The sequence below is a fragment of the Apis laboriosa genome, unplaced genomic scaffold (genome assembly GCF_014066325.1).
Source record: "Apis laboriosa isolate Shangri-la unplaced genomic scaffold, ASM1406632v1 scaffold40_cov151, whole genome shotgun sequence".
Classification (NCBI taxonomy): Eukaryota; Metazoa; Arthropoda; class Insecta; order Hymenoptera; family Apidae; genus Apis; species Apis laboriosa.
In genome coordinates this window covers 3,091,947-3,111,409 of record NW_025223180.1, presented here as the reverse complement: position 1 = coordinate 3,111,409, position 19,463 = coordinate 3,091,947, and the positions used below count along the sequence as shown (strand labels likewise).

Genomic DNA, 19,463 nt, shown 5'->3' with positions numbered 1-19,463 from the left:
GAAATATAATAATTATTTTCAATAGATAATAATTGCTATCACATTGCAGATAATTACATTCGTTTATATATTTATTTGTGTTTACTTATACATGATCACTAGAAAGGTTTCATTCTTTCAAATTAAAATTATTTTTTTCTAAGAAAATAAACTTTTTATTTTAATAAGAAATTCATTAGTAGGCAGTAGAAGAATAGATAAATGCAAATAAATAATGTAAAAGTTAATATTTCTTGAAATATATCTTCGTTAATTAATGATAATATTTAAATTGAAAATATATCAATCATTATAATTAAAAAGATTAAAAGAATACACAAAAAGTTCATTATTTTTTACGAACGCATGTTAAAAGAGCACCTTGAGGAGATTATTTAAATTTCTTATTGCCTAATTTATCACTGATACGTATTTTATCTGATATTTTTTTTCATTTACAGAAGATGTTTTGATTTATATTTCAGATCTAAAAAACATATTTTAAACTTATTTTTTTCATGATTTATCTTAAATGATACAATATTTTAAAATCGTCCATTTTACTTATGTTAATAAGTACAACATTCAAGCATTATGAGATTATACATTTACAGAATCTGATTTCGCAGCTAATGATGATGAAGAATGCCTTCTAAGATAACCAGCGAATAATTGTCTCGCTTGATTGAGCACTCGAATAACATTATGTCGTCGAACCATTTTATCGAAATGCATTGCCATTTCGTTATAATCCATTTGATTACGCATAACAAAATCTCTATGTTGTAATAATAGAGTAATACACAAGAACATAAGGAATGGATTACCACCACCAAATTCATGAGGTGGAGGTAGTGAACTTTCTCCCAATTGATCTTCACAAGTTCCTGCAGGAATAAGATTTGTAAGCTCTGTAGCTTCTTCGCAGTGTTCTTGTATTGATTGTTTTATTGGACTTTCTTGTATCGTTGCATTTTGATGCCAACTTTCTGCCTCTTCACTATCCGAAGCAGATTCAGACCTATATGATTTCAAAATTCTTTCTAAGATTATATTTCGAAACATATAATTTTATAAAAATTAAGAAATTAAGTATATACCTCGTAGTACGTTTAAGTAATCTAATTGGGGTAACAGATTTAACACCATTTTGATCTTCTAATATTTCGCCATCATATTCAAGTTCCGCTTGTTCATCGGGAGTAGCTGGATGATTTTTTTGTTGTAATGTATGTAAAGGATTCTCCCATACAAATACATCAGCAGCTGGACTACATCTTGCTAATTCCGTATCTGTTTCGCTATCAACTAATTCACTTTCTCTTTTAGAAAGAACACAATCACACTGTTGATCGCTTGGCGGTGATGGTCCGAAAACTTGTCGATCGAGTGATTCTAATTCCAGTCTTAATTCTCTAGTCATAGAAGTAGTCATTGGAAAAAAATCTGTTGGATCATCTGGAGAACTAGGTTCATCTCTTAAAACTCTAATCACTCCGCTTTCGCTCGAAACACGTCTAAAAAATAATTTTTGATTATAAAATAATTTTAAATTTCTATTTAAAAAAACAAAGAAATAATAATAATAATAATAAAAGTAATAAAAGAATAATAAAAATATTTTTTGATTAAAATTAAAAATATGTCATTTCACCTCAATTCTGGTTCAGCATCACTTGGTGTTATTTTACTACGATTGAGACTCGTAAAATTTAAAAATTCGTTCAGATTTTTTACTACTCGAGCACATTTCTTTTCGCCATCATTTTGTTCGTTATTTTTAATTTGATCTTTACTAGGTAACGACAATCTTTCTTTCAATTCCAGCAAGTTTACACGTTTAGATTTACCAGACAAAGAATCTGTACTTAGGCACTTTTCCGTAGATTCTGTGTTTCTTCGATTTTTCGCTGTCATCAAATCATTCTCTGGTTCAGAAAACGTCTCGTAAGGAGAGCTCGATCTGCAGACAGCGAGTTTCACTTTATATTATTATTTTTGTATTTCACTGCTTTCATCATTTTTGCATAGAAGTACCTTTTTGAGTCACCGTTTGTTTCTGAGGAGCTTTGCAAAGATGGATCCTCTGTATTTAAAGTTTTTCTTTTACCAGCAGTAGCAATACTCGCAGAAGAACTTTGTCGTCTGATAGCACAAACTTTTGTATATGCATTTTCACGAATATGTTTCACATTTGGACTTGGAGGTGGTGAAGGTGGAGGAAAAGGTACTTCAGCTAAATTAAGTTCTCCATTCGGCGGTGATGCTGGCAAAGCAGCCCATAAAACTTCAAGCATTCTTAAAGCATCATCCAAAGCAAATTCACGCTTCATTTCTAATAAAAGCCATCGGTAACAAAACAATAAATCATCCGCTTGATGAGATTTTAGATAAGTATAAAAGTCTGGATCATAATGTTGCAAACCTTAAAAAATGTAGATAATGTATAATAATTAATACAAATGTTATATCATTCATTAAATTATTCTAATTTGAGAAAATTATATAAATCAATTAGAAGATTGTTTTCTTTCTTTCCTATTTATAAGTTTTTTTTTTAAATATCAAATTTCATATTTTCTCTACTAATTATTTTTAATATGAATTATTATTATATTATTATATTATATTATTATATTAGTTTTTCTAAAAATTATTTATAATATTTATAATATTTTAATTACTCGTATTTTATATTTTAAATTTTGCTTTAAATTTAATATTATATTATAACTTTTTTTCATACCTGATATATAATTTATTTTTTATAATATCAAAAATTACAATCTCCTAATTATTTAGGAAATATATTAAGTCTTACATACCTTCAGCTAAATGAGCAAATTTCGTAGTCATTGCAATTCCATCAAGCATGAAATTATCTTTTAATCTTCTCATAAGAGCACACAAGCATATGTATGCTTGTGCTTCGTCTCTCATAGTAACCAATAAAGGTGAAGCCAAATCGCTCATACCTTGACAATAGCTAACACTCGGATGATTTAAGGCATACGTTGTCAAAATATTAAAAAGACTGGCTGTATTTTGATTATCATCAGAACCACCATAAAATTTATGATGTCTATCTGTTCTTAAAACGTCTTTCCGTACCATACTTGTTACATATGCCAAATCTCCAATATTTTGTCCTTTTTGCACCAACGTTTTCCATCTTTCTCGAAGATTTTGATATTCTTGTGATTTTTTCTTCATGTAATCCATTCTTTCGCGACCGGACATGCCTTCGGGATATACATTTAAAATATGTTTCCAAACTACTTTTCGTAAACTAGGTTCAATTCCACCAAAGTATATCACGGCTCTTAGTTCTTTAGGATGTATTACTTGTCCAATAGGATCCAAAAATCTTCGAAACTCCGCATCTGTCAATGGTGGTCGTGGTGGTTGAGCACTTTGTTGGTGAGATGATTCTTCACTTAAATTACCCAAAGCACGTTGAACCATATTTAATGTTCTTTCCATCTGTCGGAAATAACTTAATTTATAAAGTATACATTTAAGTATACATCTTTTTAAATATCACGTTTACAAATTTTATAAATAATGAAATATTGTTAAACATACATATCTATAATATCTATACATAGTATCTATATTAATTATGAGAAATTATGTAAATATACTCTATTTATGAAATAATATATCAGACATTAATCTTATTACAATTATATAATAAAATAATTATTTTAATATCATAAAATTAAAAATTTTTAGAATATATTTTAAAACACATAATCTGAAAAAATAAAGAAAAAGAAAAATATATTTTATTTTTTTAATAAATAAGATTGTTTTTTATAAAACATTGAATTATTTTTTAATGAATATTTTAATATTCCATCCATTTTATCCATTTTATCACGAATATATAAACTATATCTATTTCATCATTCATATATAATACAATATATATACAATATAAATATATATAATTATTATATAAATATATACCTTATGTTCCATTAAGAAAAAACTCGAAAGAGAAATAAATAATTGCATTCTGATTTTTAGATGAATAAGAACAATATTCACCTTATTCATTATGAGACCCGGTAATTTGGGTGTCTTGTATGGAAATCCGGTTTCTTGCCGAGTCGACACTTCCTGTGCATTCTGTTCCCAGTAACACTCACAATCACCTGTCTCTCCAAATGGTTTTAAGTTGACTTGCAAATATAAATATGGTTCAGAGGCGCTACAATAAAATATATTATTGATTAACATTAGATTAACATTTATTATCGTTTATTATTTAGATAGGAATAGTGTTAAAATTTACCTAATAAATGCTGCATCCAAATCCCAATCAGAAAGCAAAAATAAATATGTTTCTGATCCATAATCATCTATTGCTCGATATGAAACTGTGAATTCTCTGTAAAAATATTTCGAAATATTTCGAAAAATTATTTTTTTTTTCATTGTACATTTTTATAATTTTTTACACATAATTTAATATCGAGATAAAAATATTTTAATAATGAATTGATTATATTTTATTAATTTTTATACATATATATAAAATAACTATAATAAAAATAAAAATAAAAATAATAATAATAAAAATAAAATAAATATAATATATTAATAATATAATATATTTTATATATATATAAAATACAAATATAATTTACAAACATAATTATACTATAAAATATATTTATACAAAAGAACAATGTATCTGTATATTTCAGATATTCTTTTCTTTTATACAAATTTTTTTTGTATATTGCATACATACTATGCTATTTTTTACTTAAAAAATTTTCATTTATCAAATAAATATATTTTTTTGCAAGTTAATGTAATGTTTTACTTAGAAATGAATAAATGATTCATAAAAAAGAGATAATTTTACAACTAATATATAGATATCAGACGCAACAACGAAATAAAAAAATTTATTTCTATTTTAACCAACAAAATTGATATTCTTTGTTATGTACTGTAAAATATATTCAATAATATATTCTCGTTATTTTAATATTTTCTAAATTCTATTTTTTTTAAATTAATATAAATAAAATATAATTTCTTTATGAAAATAATAAATATTGATCAATTCATATCATGCTTTTAAAAATTCTTTAAATTTACGTTTATTAATAATAACGATTAAAAACAATATAAACAATTTTAAAGGAAATATTTAAATTTAATATTAACTTTTTGATAATATTCGATATAAATCCAGAAATCCAGAAATAAAAAATTTCAATACAAATTATACTTTCAATACAAATGTATATTGTACGTATGTATTACAAATTTTATAATTTATAAAATTAAAATTAAATTATTATTTTGTGGACCAAATTTGAAAGGAATATTTTTTAATGTTTTCTTTTTATTTTTTTTCTTTTATTTTTTAAAATATTTCTTTTATTTCTTATATTTTTTAAAAATATTTTTTCTTAAAATTTTATATTAACGCATCATTTTCTATTATTTATTATTTTTAATTAATATTTTAATTAATTTTTGATTAATGATTAATAATTGTTCAATAATAACAAAAAAAAATAATTCGCGAAAATTTTTTATTTTCATAATCTAACGCGAACTCGGTTTTTGCGTAGATAAATGTTAATTGCTTTGTGTTCAAAGCAAATGAATATTCGAAGGTTCGTTCTTTTATGTTTGCGATGTAATATATTCGATGTATATCAATGATTATTCGTTGTTAACAGTGTTACTATCTTACCCTTTGATGTCGAATGCTTTGATGAGTATACTTTGAAGCACTTCAATGGATGTTATCTGTGGGTCTACGCTGAATTTTCGATATTCCGGCTGATGCCTTGTTTCGCATTTCTAAAGACAAATGTATGAAACATTCAATCAATTTTTCTTGTTTCTATCTTTGTTTCATTTTATTTTTTTAATCGAATTGTTTTCAATAGTATCGAAGAATTACCGCTATTCTATATTGACATAATTCTATTATACTTATCATGAAAAAATGCGATATATAAAATGTAAAAATTAAATTGAATTTTTTTTTACTTTTTTTTAACTTTTAAGAAGTATTAAAATATATTATTTATTTTTTCTCACATTTGTTAAAGAACACATGTTTCATTTTACTTTTTTTAACCATGATTTTCAATATTATATTATTAATTGATGTCATATATATACATATATATATATATATATATATAACTTATAATATATAATTTATATTATAATGTGATTGATAAAAGCAAAACAAATTATAAATTAGATAACTTGGATAATTTAGAAACATATATGATTAATGAAGATCGATGATTCGATAGTTAATTCAATAATTCTCGAAATAAATTTATATCGTATGATTCAAGCAATATATATAATATTATATAAATAAATAAATAAATAATATATAAATAAATAATATTATAGTATATAAAAAATTATGATGATTTCATTATAATTATGAAAAATAAATAAGATAAAACAGATAATTTATATAGATGCATAATATTGATAAAAATTTTGCTAATCTTTTAGATAAATTAAAATTAATGATTTAAATAAATTAGTTATTACGAATTTATTTTATTTTTACTCTAATTAAAAATTTAGACTTAAACATTTCATCTTTATGACAAATCCAATAATTAAATAATTCAGAGGAAAACCTTGAATGGAAAAAACATCGATTCAAGCTAATAAGATAAATCTTTTTTTATAAGCGTCTTTTCAGATAATCCTTCTATAAGTATCGAAGTTACAAATATATTATAAAATGAAAATAAAACAATTTTAAAAGATGAAATTTTATTCTGTGGAATAATACAAGAAGAATTATTTATAAATTTAAATTTTTATTTAATTTCAAATTCAAGTTTTTTTTAGAATTCTATTTTCACTAGATATTAATAAATCAAAGATATATACATAATTTTCATATCTTTCCTAAAATGTAAACGCTAAAAATAAAGAATAACTACGACAAAATCCTCTCAAGTTCTTTTTTCCCTATGAAGTAAGATGATATCAAATTGCAATATCAATCGACTTTCAATTGTATTAACAAAAATCAACTTTTTAAATTCAAAAGTACTAGTTGTAATAATAGTTGTAATAAGTTATAATATATGAATTAAATATTTTTATAATCTAGTGATTTATAATGAAGTCGAAATTCCCGAAGTTCTAAAGTTAACCTAGAAGTCTCGAACACAAGTACCATTACGAAAGCGTTGGAAATTGATGTAACATCGTATTGTATCTTCTTTACGTAAGTTAATGATTGTAACATATGTTCTATGCAATTACATAAAACCATATTATTCATACTTTCTTTAGCGATCAATTGAGCAAAACTGATCTGCTAGAGAAGACAATCGACAGGTCGTCGTGTAAATATAATTATATACTTGAAAAAACGGCTTAAACAATTGGTAATGCCTCTTGGTTTTGCCTCTTAATAGATTCTTATATTACGAACTAATCTCTCTGCAAGTAGGAGCTATGGATCGATACAACCAAATTTTACTTGCGAGCCATTTGCCAACGAAGTGAATGTCTACTGATCGCTTCAAAAAAAAATCTTATTAATATATCTTATAATTGAATGTTTTCATTTGAAGTCTATAAAAAGAAATTTATATAAATTTAGTAATTCCTAAACGATTTATTATTTTAATTACTACGTAAAATTAAATAATATTTAGTGAATTTTTTTATTTATTTTACAGATTTATTTATTTTTTTATAATATAATGCCAAGAAAAAGACAATATTAATATTTTTACGAATCTATTTATGAATTTTTTATGTATTTTTCTATATTGCCTTTGATATTTTTCATCCAAAAATCTTTCAATAAAATTATCCGTTTTCTTATTGAAAAGAAGAAGCATTTACCAAATCTTCTTCTTTTTATTATTTCAAATAATTTTATATTTCTTTAAATATTAAAATTAATATCGTATTAAAACTTTTCTTTTTTATCTTGTAAAAATTTTGTGAAATTTTTTTATAAAATCAATGTAAAGAAATGAAAAAAAATGTAATAAATTAATTCTGATTATATAAGTAATAAAATAAGATTGATTTGATTTCAATCAAACAAATAAACAAAATATATAGTACTTGATTTAACTAAATACGCGGCTTTGCTTACGTTGCTACTGGATTAACTTGTTATGAAATTGCAAGCTGTTAAATCGATATATGGAATTGATAATGTAATTTATCGTCAAATAATAATTTTATCATTATACGTAAGTCATTTAGATTGTCGATTAAATTTTCATAATTAATAGTTAGTAATTATTTTTTATTCTTTATTAATGAATTAATGAAAATTTTAAAAATCAAATCAATTTTCAAAACATGTAAATTTTGAAGATTTTTCATCATATTTATGAAAAAAATTTAATTGTGGCATTTTCATGGCAATTTACTTTAATTATAACTATATAGCTTTAACTGTTATTTAATTGTTACTAACTTAGTCTTTGTCTGTTAAACACAAACTTAAAAATTCTTTTTTTTCATGTTTCTCGAGATTTTCTGTATTAATTCATATGACATATAAATATTATATTTAGAGCAAATGACGAACATTAAATCGATGTATAATCTGTATAATCTTATGAAATATATTTGTTTTAACAGTAGCGATGAATCGAATTAGTGTTATAATTATATTTAATTGTTTAATAACAAATTTTCATTTGTTTAAAAAAATTGTTAAAGAAAATATTATAAAAGAAAAATCAAATTAATGATATTTATAAAATTTATTATTTTATTTTTTTCTTATTAGTTATATTAGATATTATTATTTATTATATTATTCGAATAATTAGAAATTTTCTATATGTAAAACTAGAATTAGTTGGCAGTTAAACTATTTTATTTATATAAATCCATTTCTAATTATATTTATTTTTGACTTTGACCTAAGAGATTGATCTAATTATATTATTTTAAATTTTGTATGGATTTGTTAACTTTTAATATTTAGTAAAAGAATATTAACAAATAAAGACACGATTTACAGATTAATGACAGATATTATAATGAAATTATTGATATCCTTGAATTAAATATAAGTTTAAAACGATAGATTAATTGGATATAAGTTTATTAATAAATTTTATTTTATCGTAATTTTTTTAAAATTAATTATTGCATGCAGAAATTCGAATTTTCAGACAATGGATGTTAGATACAATTTATATGATATTAAACATATCTCGAAGAGAGCAGTCTGGCATCATTTTAACATCTGAATTCTGATGATGTCAAATATGGACGCTTGAAATGTCTGTATGGAGAACGCGTTACGGGTGTTTTTAATTGGACATTTCTACCGCAATGCCGCAGGAATATTTTGCCTAATATTGAAACAACATGTTCTAATTATTTTTACAGAACGTTGGTTATTCCAATTAAGGAGCATCATGTTCGCTTTCTTAAAGCGAAATTGCACAAAAGATAAATATCGCAAAAACTTTCTATGGTTTACAATCACTTCTGATCGTAAAAATGAATTTGCTTTTTTATTATAGAGGATTTATATTTCGATCATAAACAATATCGAATTTATCATAGAGTGCGCTTTCAATATCATATAAAAATTTTAATTCATATCATTTTTTACATTACATTCGTTTCATTACAAATATATATATTTTTAAATAAAAATGTATCATTTAAATATTATGTAAAAAATTATAAATATAAAAAATTTCATTTAAATAATGACTAATAAATTTAAATTTATATTATTTTCAATATATATTATTTTTTATAAAATTTTCCACTATCATAGAAAAATTATTATTAGCAAAGTATTAATAATGATAAACTGTAATACTTTGTTTTACCGATAAGAATATCTTTATTTTTTATACTTTTTTGTATGTAAAAATAGAAAATTATTCAAGAAGAAATTTCATTAGAATTTCATGAAAATAAATATTCATTTTATCAATATTAAATGTTAAATAAGATCTGTAAAATAAAACTAAAAAGTAAACTATACCTTCACTTTGACACGCACAGCTTCTCTAGGGCAACCAAACATTTTTGACGTTGATATGCAAGCTATTTTATGCATACGAAAAGGATTCAAGGTTCAATAATTCAAGATAATTCCAGATCCATCAAAATGTATATCTCCTTGAAGAAGTTTTCGTAACACTGAACAAGATTCAACATTTCTATAGATAACAAATTTTTGTTAGGTTAATTCGTTTCACGCGACGCACAACGACTTAACTCGAAGCTTTCACTTCTTTTAGAGAGAAGCATATTAGTCTTGTCAAGATTTCTGCACTGTGTTTTTTAAAAAAATCGAAGTTTTCGAATACGCACTAATTAATACTTAACGAGAGAGTTTATAATTGTCGTAATGACAAGACAATATATTTTAATTGCTGTCGATATAATACGTTTATAATACGTTTCAAGATGTTAATTTCAAGATTGTTTCGCGCCTTTCTTGAGCTTTGATAGGCAAAGATCTGTCGTTACCGCGACATCATTGACATAGCACACCGTGTTCATATAATTCACGTTTGATCGGTCGAAACTGTAGGTTTCTTTTTTCGTAAAAACCACTGACACTGGAAGGGATAAAGGGGGAGTTATTTTAAAACGTGACAAGCGGAACAAAGACAGATAGAAATGCCTAAGAAAATTAGTTACATTCGTGCGACGAAAAAGAGAAAGAGCAAGAATAAGAGAAACGAGAAAGCTGAAGTAAGTCACATTTGATACCAAGTTTAACTTACTTGGGTATCGATTAATCTCGAACGTAATAGAATATACATATAATCGATTCTTCGTCGTTCGATGTATCGTTATCGAATTGTTTCTTGATGTATATGAATATATTTATATTTATGTGTTAATTTGGCATTTATCACAAGAGACGAAATCATTAAACTTTTTGTTAGACACTTTTTTATTTTTCTATCTAGAAATAAAAATTGATAATGTTTTATATTTTATTTAAAAGAATTTATCGATGATTCGTATCGTGTTGCCATCTAACAATGATATACTAAATTATACTTTATATATTTTAATTTTACAAGAATTTTTATTCTTATAAATAAAATCTTATTCCTTGTCTGTAGTAACGTTTATCTAATTTAGAATAATTTTCTAATTTTGAATCTAAAAAATTCTCTAAGAAAAGAGATTCATAAATTAAAAAATATTAAACGGTATTAAATATAATATTAATTGCATATTGCTTAAATTTGTGTATTATTATATTAATATAAATATAAAAATATAAACCGGTATTTTTTTTTGAGCGCATAAATTTTGCGGAGTAAGTATAAACAAATATAACAATAATAGTAAAAGAAGAATAGAGATAAAATAAAAATATAGAAATCAACGCCATCTCTAGAGTGCCGCAAATGAAACATCATATGCAAGACAGTAAATAATAAAAGACAAATAAAATAAGAATTGACTGCTATCGCCATCTCTCAGACATTGAAGATATTTTTATCAAAAGTAAGGTAAGGTAGAGCAAGAATTAAAGATCAGCATCATCTCTCGACATTCTATCTTATCCTATTCTTTAAAAGATATCTTTAATAATCGAGAGATGGCGTTGATAATCAATTCTTACTATATCTCTATCCTTATCCAACTATTTTCTATCCTTTCTTTATGAGTTTCATTTGCGGCACTCTGGAGATGGCGCTGATTTCAATATTTTTACTTTATCTCTATCCTTTTCCCACTATCTATTCTCCTTATCTATACTTTGCTTTCGGCGCGTGATCACAAATAAAATACGAAACATCAACTGAACACATTTTCATCATTTTTCTTTTAAAACTATATTATTTAATTTTTGAGATATAAAATATTTTTCTTTTTTATGAATAGAAATATAAATTTTTATATACGTATCACGTGTATAAAAATAAAAGAAAAAAAAAATAATAACGATAACAATAACGTTGATACATTATTTTAAACAAACGAAACACGAAATATATTTATGATAGATCTCTTTTTTTCTTGAAACTTCTTCCTGCAATTCGTAAGATAAAAATACTTTCGACTGGATGGTAAAATGGAAAATGGATAAATATACAGGAATAAGAAAACGTCAATGACCACACGGCCAAATAATTCTAGTCGTCGAATCGAAGTTTTCCAATATTGCATAGCCCATTGTATACACATCGATCGGTAATTAAATTACCATCTTTATTGCTAATTTACCATCTACTAACCTTATTTTACACCTTGCTCATGCTATTCCAATGGAAACGAAATAATCTCCTCTTTTTTTTTTTTTTTTTCTTCGAAAGGATTCTTTGCTTCAAATTAAACCTTTTTCAAGCGGAATTACAACAAACAAATTAATTTAAGCATTGGAATGAAAAGAGAAAAGGAAACAAATAAAAAATCAAATCAAATTGAGATGAGATTGTATAGAGGTATATGAAATCGATTCATATCAATATTATTAAAAATTTTAAATATTGAAAATAATATATAATTCCTTGGATCGAATACATGCATGATTTTATTTTTTGCGCGTATCAGAATCAGTTAAGAGTATAGAGAAAGCAAGCGTATCTATATTATATTTCCCGACAGCCTCGATCTAGCGTTCTAGGAATACAAGACACAAAACAAAGCTCGACATCGGGGCCAGGATCTCGAGAACGTTGGGTCGCGCGAGTAAAATATATTTTTCCTCCTTTCGTTCCAATTCCTGTCTCTTCGTGCCTTTTCTATCCGTTTATGGGTATTCTCCTTCTGAAATTCTCACGCGTTGCATTTCTCGCTTCCATTGCGCGGCCATTGAGAGACAATCCAGTAGGGGAAAATTGTAGGGGAAGGAGGAGAAATATTTCCATCTTTCGAGATTTCAAATTCGTGGACAGACAAGAATTTCGAATATTCTTTATTTATTTATTTATTTATTTATTTTTTTTTTTCTTTTCTAAAATCTCACTATCGCGACCGACTTCGAGATTCGAACGAATTCTCGAGACAATGGGAGATTTTTTTCTCCTCTCTCTCTCTCCCCTCTCCCCACCCCCTCGTAAAAAACTCGAAGCATGGAGGGGTGTATCAATCGAATCGCGGCGAATATCGATAGCGAATTTATTTCGTGCAGCAGGGTGAAAAAGGTGAGGTGTTGGCGCGAGATACCGAATTTTTCTCCTCGTGAAATTGAATCTGGGTTGGGTTTTATCGATTTGATAGTCCCGGTTTGTTTAGGAATATGATCGAGGATACGAATGAGATCGAAATTAGAGCGACGATTAATCGACACGATAATCGATAATGATGTGCCAACTGTGTTATTTAATATCTAATCTAATTACTTTTATTTACTACGTTTTCGTACTACGTTCAAGAATTTTAATTTTTCGATTCATCGCGTTGAAATTATAATTCAAAGTGTCAAATGGGGGAGAAGAACTTGTAAAATATCGAAGGAAAGATTGTCTGAAATCGTTCGAAACACGCAACACGCGTGTTTTCGCAAATTAATTGAACGAATTGTTACGACACAGAAATTATGGAGTTTATAGCGTGGTAATAACATTCCATGGAATATTATCGGGTTTACGAATGGCGCTACTAAATTTCAAATTCTGATGGCGTGCATGGTATGAATATATGCATATATATATATTCTATATTTTGGTATTTCGAATTATACGCGTGTGAATTTAGATGAGAGATAAATGTTATATTAAAATATCGATAAACGTCGTAGAGTAATAATAAATGTATTCGTATAAATAAAATATTATTAGAAGAAAATTTTTTTCGTGTTTCATAAAAACAAACACACACACATAAACACAAAAAGAAACGAATATTCACCGCTTATTAAACTGGAAATCAAATATATTCCCTATTCCCTTCTCTACAATTTTATCTCGGGACGAATGATCGAAAGGGACGTGTAACGTGGCAGTAGTATCGGCCCATATTGATCAGACGCTCGGGCAAATAAGTGAAGCAATTGTGGCTTAGCAGATCGCAAATATCGAATCTGTTTAAAATTTTCCAATAATATAAATTTCTCTCTCTCTCTCTCTCTCTCTCTCTCTGTATATTCGTTAATATCTTAATAAAACAAAACGTTGGACGAAAACGATTAATCTGATTTTCGATTTAATCGGCTTACTTTGAATCGTCGCGTTCCAGACGACATTGTTGAAATTCTCTCGACTCTTCGGAGAGTTTCTTCACTTGGGAAACGGCACACCACACCTCCCTGCCTCTGCGCGACGGCCTACAAACATCTTGGCCTTTGTGATGAGCTTCGGTAAACTCGGCTAAAATTCGAGCGTTCGCAAAAGCATCGCCTGTATCAGGGAAGCACGTTCGACAATTAAGGATCTACAAAACTTGTACCCTCGAAACGCGAAAGGGATTCCATTGCCGTGAAATTTGCAAGATAAAGGGAATAGAAACGAGGGAGAGTAGTAAGTAGATCAAAGTAATTTGGAAGATACGAGCAGTTCGATTTTTGTCTTCAATTTTTTTTACGGAGAAAAATGTAATTGTTTTAATCCGTTCAAGATCCATTTTGATAATTTTCCTTTCTTTTTTCCCTTCCTTTTGAGTTTTCGGTCGGCAAAGTTGCGAATTTCGACGACGATAAATTAACGCGAATGGAACGGAATAATTTATTTCAGTGCATCGCAAGGCAGAGTTAAAACCGCGACAGCCAACTTGGCTGCGGTTGTGCAAGATGAAAGTGGCAGTGTTCTCTGTGGATCTGTGAAAACCTCTCCTTGGTGAAATCAGACCTCTTGAAATCTCCTCTGTTTTTTTTTTCTTCTTTTTTTTTGTAATTAAAACTTTTCCAAACAAATAATACTTTTTACTTTTAAACATAATTGGGCAACTAACTCGTTGGAAAAAAAAAAGTAACTAGTTAGTAAAATTTCGAATTAAAGTCACTTTAATTACTTGAAATACTACGAATATAATAACGTTTATTCGTTATTATAGTGGACTCGAATAACAAACTTAACTCGAGGTACCTTTATTCCCAAAATTCTATCCTTTTAAATCTAATTAACGATCGCCAAATACACCAAATACGCTTTTTCAAATCGAACCAATAATTTTTTCCTTTCAATTACACGCGGCAAACTTTCCCTCCCTTCACAAAGAAAAACCAGATCGCGCCTCTCTTTCTCGACGAAAAACTTTCGTCATCGGCGAATTATTCAGGCGAAAGTTCAACCCTCCCCCAAAGTGGCCCCGGTTGACTCGTAGTTTAACGCACTTCACTCCTCCTCGCTCTTCACTCCACTCCCTCCTTCTCCCTTTTGGAACCATTTTTTTCGAGCTGGTTTCTCATCCAGGCTGGTCCCATCCCCTGCGCCTCTCCTCTCATTCACGGAACAACTCTCTCTCCAACTTTCCACCGAGAGGAGGAGAAGGGTCTGGACAAATCTGTTGCGAGTCGAATGGACGTGGATCCTCTTCTCGAATCGTGCGAGGAAAGATAGGAGGGGGAGAAGAGATGCTTCAACAAATTTTTCCTACCCTTTTTTTTTTTTTTCATCCGTCGTTTCAACGTGTTCCAACACCGTTTTCGAAGACGTTGGAAGACGTGTTATGCGCGCACAAAAAGAGAACAACCCTCGTTGCTCCTGGTCCCGTTTCGTTTCGAAGATCTCAAAAAAAAGAAAAAGTTTGGGAAAAGAACGTTGAAAACGGAGGTCTCTATTGTTTTCGAATTTTCGAATCATCTCGATTGTTCATTATATCGATCATTAACTCCAAATCAATTCAAAATCAAGACGGATCGATAAGTTAAATTTTCGTTGTTGAATCGAAAAAATTCTAAAATTGTATCACAATTTCTTCTTTCGTCTATTCTCAAACACTTGATTCTCAACGCTTCTATTTAATAACAAAAATTACTATCCACGATAATTAATCCGTACGTAACGAACAAATTGGATGAATTAACGATGGTTAAGGCACGAAAAAAAAAAAAATAAATAAAAAAATAAAAGGACGCGATTCATAGAATAGTTGGAAAATTGACACGTCGTGCAATTGTTAATTGATTTCCCCGTTCGCCTCGCCCCGTCTCTCTTTTTCGCCTATCACTCGCGGCGTTGCGATATTACGTGGTAATTTCGCGGTTCACGTAATTTCCCTGAAAGGCCAATGCGATTTTCGAACGGATGGACGTCGGGGAACGTTTACATACGCGTACGCGCCTCCTTTCCCTTCCCCTCCCCTCCCCTCCCCTCCTTTCGCGTATACACACTCGACGGTATACTTAATCGATCGTGCAATTATTCGGATGAACAACGACTCGTCGTCGTCGTTCGAGGACGAGGAGAAGGCCGATTTTTTTTTTTTTCTTTTTCTAATTTTCTCGAAAATGAGAAACCTCGATATGTTCATTCGCTTCATTCGTCACTGTTGTTTTCTTCTTTCTTTGCAATCAATGTAACATTGGACGAGAAGAAAAATAGGGGGAGAGAAGAAGGGGAGGAAGGATTTATTTGAGGAAAAATCACGTTGATCTTGAATCGCTCAAGATCATTATTCGATGGAACGATATTTTTTTTTTTTATAGGAACTTTTTTCGAATTATTAAAATTTATGGAACGGATTTTCTTTTTTTTTTTTCTTTTTTTTTTTCCAAAAATACTTTGTTTTTCAGATATTTGATTATCCTTTTGAAGAATCCCGCGAGATACTTTCGACGAACGAGAACGAGAAGCGCTGCGAAATGTGAAATGGATTAATCTTAAATGGTGATCAGCCATTTCTGAAAGCACCCTTTAATTGATTACTGGCGTCACCGAATGACGTTGGTGGGCGCAAAGGTCAAGGACTAGAACGGAATATAGGGTGCGTCGAACAATCAAATGACGGATTAATGGAATTTCGCTGTTGTCTTTTCCTAACGTTACATTAATACAATTACATACAATTACGCAAATTATACCATAAGTTTCTAGAATAATTTACAAGATTTTGATAAAAATTTTGATAAAAATTATCTTATATCTTGAATCATCACGATTCTTTTCTAATTTACTTTTAGTTTGATGAATAAAAACATACTTACGGAATTAAATTTATAGATTCGATCAAATTATCGATTTAACGATATCGCAAAGACATTATTAAAAAATTAATTAACAATTACAATTACATGCTTGAAATTAAATATATCGTTATCTGGTCACTGATTACGAAAATAACGTTAATTTATAAATATTTCCGTAACGTCAACCGCGAAAATATTTGTTTAATCGTTTAATGCAGAATATTTCTAATTTAGAGTTCTCTATCCAACGTTAATTAAATCATCTCAGTTATAATAACTTCATCAGCACGACATTAACGCAGCATAGAAATTATTTATTTAACCGTTCAACCACATTATTTCATTCTGAAAATTTGCTCGAGTCGTCCACGCTCGTATAAAACTTACCCTTGTCAATAATCCGATAGGTTATCTCGAGGAAATTTAATTCTATAATATAAACGATTCGGGTTTCGATTCGTTTGTAGATATATGTTAAAAAGTTTACGCGTAACGTATTATTATTATTATTATTATTATTATTATTATTATCATCATCATTAACCAGAAAAGCGTTTTTCGATTCCCTTTTATTACATTATTCGTTGAATTCGTTTCGACAAAATTCAATTATTTCGATTATTTTCGACGCATTTGCGCAATTGCGTTCGAAAAAGAAAAACGAATAACGAATTTAACTTTGTAACAATAATCGTAGAAATCATTGTTTCGAATTCAATTTACGCGTTAATCTTTTCGATCCGAATCGAGAGAAATTTAAATTTAAAGAAAATTCATCGGTACGCTCTCCTTTTAGGTTATGTCGTACTTTTTATATTCGAAAGAAAGTTTACACAAAATTCCAATTTTTACAACGACGATTTTACAACGACAGTACAGTAGCGAGTAAAAAAAAGGAAAATGTGCGCTTTATACGGGAATAACACGATAATAAGGATCCCGTCGGAAAATTTAATACATTTAAAAACAACAACGTTTTATGTTACGTTTTGAATTACAGAATGTCGCGGCGAATGTCACCGTTCGCGCAACGTTTAACCGTGCATATTTAAATTCCTTTCCGCTACATTTCATCGCGAGGAGTTGGCGAGTACAAGATTTCCCTCCCAGTGGGAAAATATCACAATTTAAGGGAAGAAACATGTCCGGATCCACGCGTTTAAGTTAACCGAGTAGCGAGGTTGGGAGGGGGGGAGGGGGGCACTGGCAAAGAGGAGTCGCTTCTGCCAGTTTTAATTCGCAAAAGATTGTGGTGGCGCGCTATCGGTTCCGGTGCAAGAAAATTCACCACCGTTCGTGCTTTCAGTTTTCAGTTTATATAATGTTTAAATGGAGCGTTATTTGTTATTTTTAAAATATTTAATTTTGTACGATTATTTAAGTTTGTACAATTGAGCGAAACAAATAAAATGGAATGATCGAAATGATACGAATAAAAATCACTTTGAATAAAATAAAGAATTTACGATATGCGGTAATTTTCAACGTAATAAAAAATAAAATTTTTTGATAATATTTAAAACGAATAAAGGTTCGTTTTGTGTCATATTTGAAATCATTTTACATTATCTTCGTCAATTTGTTATTTATATCGAGTGGAAAAAAAAAGTTTTAGATAAAAGTCGTTGAACGTTGAATGAAAGCGTGAAATACTGCGTGAAAATCAAAGAAAATTACGATAGATTTGATTAAAATTCGAATTGAAATGTCCGAAATAAATTAATAATTTTAAGACATACATTTTTTTTGTAAAAAATGTCGAATCGAATCCATTTATAAAAAAAAGTTGATCTTCATGCGACTTTTACACCGTAACATGTTGCTTCCCAATAACATTATTTCAACTTTCATTCGAAACATTCTTCACTGCAATTATTAATAATAAAAATACAAATATGAAAATCGAACGAGACATCTTATATATTTCGATCGAAAAAAATAATTTCTTGTCAAATAAACGTTCTGATCCCATGCCAAACGCATTTTACGTAAATAAACACGACTGATTTCGATTCGATACAACACCGATATCGTGCATTAATCGATAATCCGATGATTCGATTGAAATTACAACATTCTCTTTCTGGAGTTAATTAATTCCAACAACAACTGCATCGTCGAGTTTTCGTATTATTCGACGTGGAAATCGAAACACGTTACTATTTCTTTTTCTTCTTCTTCTTTTCTTTCTTTCTTTCTTTCTTTCTTTCTTTCTTTTTTTTTTTTAATCAAAAACGCGTGTTTCGAGATTATCAATCATCAATCAATCTCGGCTTCAAAGCGGACGGGCTATCGATTTCAATTTGAAAGCATTTTCCGCGTGAATCTCGCGTGTTCCACGATTTTCGGTCGCTTCAACAGTGATCCACGTGAACACTGAACTTAGTAACGTGGCGTATAATTGGATGAAATCAAGCTGTGC

At 28.2% G+C, this 19,463-nt stretch overlaps 1 protein-coding gene across 1 annotated transcript; it reads right to left on the bottom strand.

Moving 5' to 3' along the window:
* Positions 1-131: 131 nt before the first annotated feature.
* On the bottom strand, positions 132-10,663 carry LOC122715825 (TBC1 domain family member 25). Its single transcript, XM_043938325.1, has 9 exons — positions 9,989-10,663; positions 5,705-5,814; positions 4,280-4,375; positions 4,033-4,195; positions 2,805-3,462; positions 2,017-2,404; positions 1,634-1,942; positions 1,080-1,496; positions 132-1,000 (listed from the first exon to the last, which is right to left on the bottom strand). Exons 1-9 carry the CDS (start codon positions 10,061-10,063, stop codon positions 580-582), a joined length of 2,637 nt encoding a protein of 878 aa, XP_043794260.1. The 5' UTR covers positions 10,064-10,663; the 3' UTR covers positions 132-579.
* Positions 10,664-19,463: the final 8,800 nt, after the last annotated feature.

What these genes read in the sequence shown, in the direction of transcription:
- LOC122715825 (XM_043938325.1), bottom strand. Translation starts at nt 10,063, where the DNA reads ATGCATAAAATAGCTTGCATATCAACGTCAAAAATGTTTGGTTGCCCT. An exon ending in CGGGTCTCATAATGAATAAG is followed by an intron (nt 3,463 to 4,032) that starts GTGAATATTGTT and finishes TATTTCCGACAG; the next exon opens with ATGGAAAGAACATTAAATAT. An exon ending in ATTTGCTCATTTAGCTGAAG is followed by an intron (nt 2,405 to 2,804) that starts GTATGTAAGACT and finishes ACATTTTTTAAG; the next exon opens with GTTTGCAACATTATGATCCA.